Source organism: Bos taurus, chromosome 7, assembly GCF_002263795.3.
Source record: "Bos taurus isolate L1 Dominette 01449 registration number 42190680 breed Hereford chromosome 7, ARS-UCD2.0, whole genome shotgun sequence".
Classification (NCBI taxonomy): domain Eukaryota; kingdom Metazoa; phylum Chordata; class Mammalia; order Artiodactyla; family Bovidae; genus Bos; species Bos taurus.
The window spans coordinates 13,846,872-13,848,715 of NC_037334.1; the positions used below are offsets into that span (position 1 = coordinate 13,846,872).

Here is a 1,844-nt window from a genome sequence, read left to right on the forward strand (position 1 = left end):
AGACTGCCCATGATCAAAGGTCCTGGATCATGTATAAGGAAAGACAGAATGGTATACTGGTGTACTATGAAAAATCCTGGTGGTAATATGACTTATGTGGAGAATTCAAAAAGAATCTCCCAAGTGATTAAAGCTATTCTAATAGGAAAACCTGCATAAACAGAAAGCAGGAAGCCAGATAAGTATATATACACTATGTGTTTGCATATTCAGAACTTCTTGTTGCACATATTTGATTTTACTGCCTTTGTAGATCTTTTTTGTGATTGTTCAGTCACTAAGTTGTGTCTGATTCTTTATGCCCCTTGGACTGCAGCATGCCAGACTTCCTTATTCTTCACTATCTCTTGGAGTTGGCTCAAACTCATGTCTTATGAACCAAAAAGCAAGATGGCACAGGATTTGAGATTAGGCTATTCTGTGGCCAATCCTCCACAGGGAACTCTTGATGTCCTTGTTCCTTAGACTGTAAATGAAGGGGTTCAGCATTGGGATGACCACAGTGTACATCACTGAGGCCACCGCACTCTTCCTAGGGGAAGATGAGAGAGCTGAACTTATATACACCCCAATGCCTGTTCCATAAAACAAACAAACAACTGACAAGTGAGAACCACAGGTGGAGAAGGCTTTATACCTCCCACCTAATGATGAGAGTCTGAGGATGGAGGAAATAATTCGAGAATAAGAGTAAAGGACCCCTGACAGTGGAACTCCACCAAAGATGGTACCAATGAAATAGATTAATATGCTACTGATGGAGGTGTCAGAACAAGTAAGGTTAAAGAGTTGAGAAAATTCACAAAAATAATGAGGAAGTTCCACACCTGCACAGAAGGTAAGCTGTATCATCATCAAGTAGTGCAGCAGGGAGTTCAAAAAGCTAATGGAAAGTGATACCAGGACCAACAAACCACAGAGGCGAGGGTTCATGATGACCAGATAGTATAGGGGGTGACAAATGGCCACCAACCGGTCATAGGCCATCACTGTCAGAAGCAGACTCTCCAAACACGCAAAAAGAGCAAAAAAGTTCACCTGAGCAATGCACCCTGCATAGGTGATGGATTTGCTATGCGTTTGAAAATTCACTAGCATCTTAGGGATGGTGGTGGTGCTGATACTGATGTCAGCCAAGGACAGATTGGAGAGGAAGAAGTACATGGGGCTGTGGAGGTGAGGGTCAGAGCTGACAGCCAGGATGATGAGCAGGTTCCCAAGCACAGTCACCAGGTACAGGGACAGGAAGAGCCCAAAGAGGAGGAGCTGAAGTTCTGGATCATCTGAGAAGCCCAGAAGGAGGAATCTGAGACACGTGTATGATTCTGTGGTTCCATGTAGATGGGGCACCTTTTGAAAAAGAAGTGAGTGTTGAATACACACAACAATTGTACAGGTACTCAGATAAGTGTTCATACTTTGAGCAATTCATAAATAACGTGTTCATGCTTGAGGACCATACCCCCCAGTTTCTTTCACAATTTTCTGAGTCTGAACACATCTTTATTGATTCCCAGGGCATTCACTTGTTTCTTCACACATCTGTTTTTGAGGCATAGGTCCAAAGAATATGAGACAAGTAAGGACATTTTGAGATCACAGATCCATGAACATAGTAAAACATTTGTTCCCTACATGTTAAGGAAAAATGTGGACTAAAAATTCCTCTTCTCTTTAAAAAAATATCAATCTCATTAAAGAACACAATGTGCTTAGTTGCTCAGTCATGTCCAACACTTTATGACCTCATGGACTGTAACCCACCAGGTTCCTCTGTCCATGGGCAGTCTCCAGGCCAGAATACTGGAGTGGATTGCTATGCCCTCCTACAGGGGATCTTCCCA

The 1,844-nt window shown here is 42.7% G+C and overlaps 1 protein-coding gene across 1 annotated transcript; it reads right to left on the reverse strand.

The window, feature by feature from the left end:
- Positions 1 to 408: 408 nt before the first annotated feature.
- OR7E202 (olfactory receptor family 7 subfamily E member 202) lies at positions 409 to 1,415 on the reverse strand. Its single transcript, XM_024995397.2, is given in 2 exon segments — positions 409 to 1,307; positions 1,310 to 1,415. Coding segments are annotated over 2 exon segments (927 nt in total). The 5' UTR covers positions 1,338 to 1,415.
- Between the last annotated feature and the right edge of the window lie 429 nt (positions 1,416 to 1,844).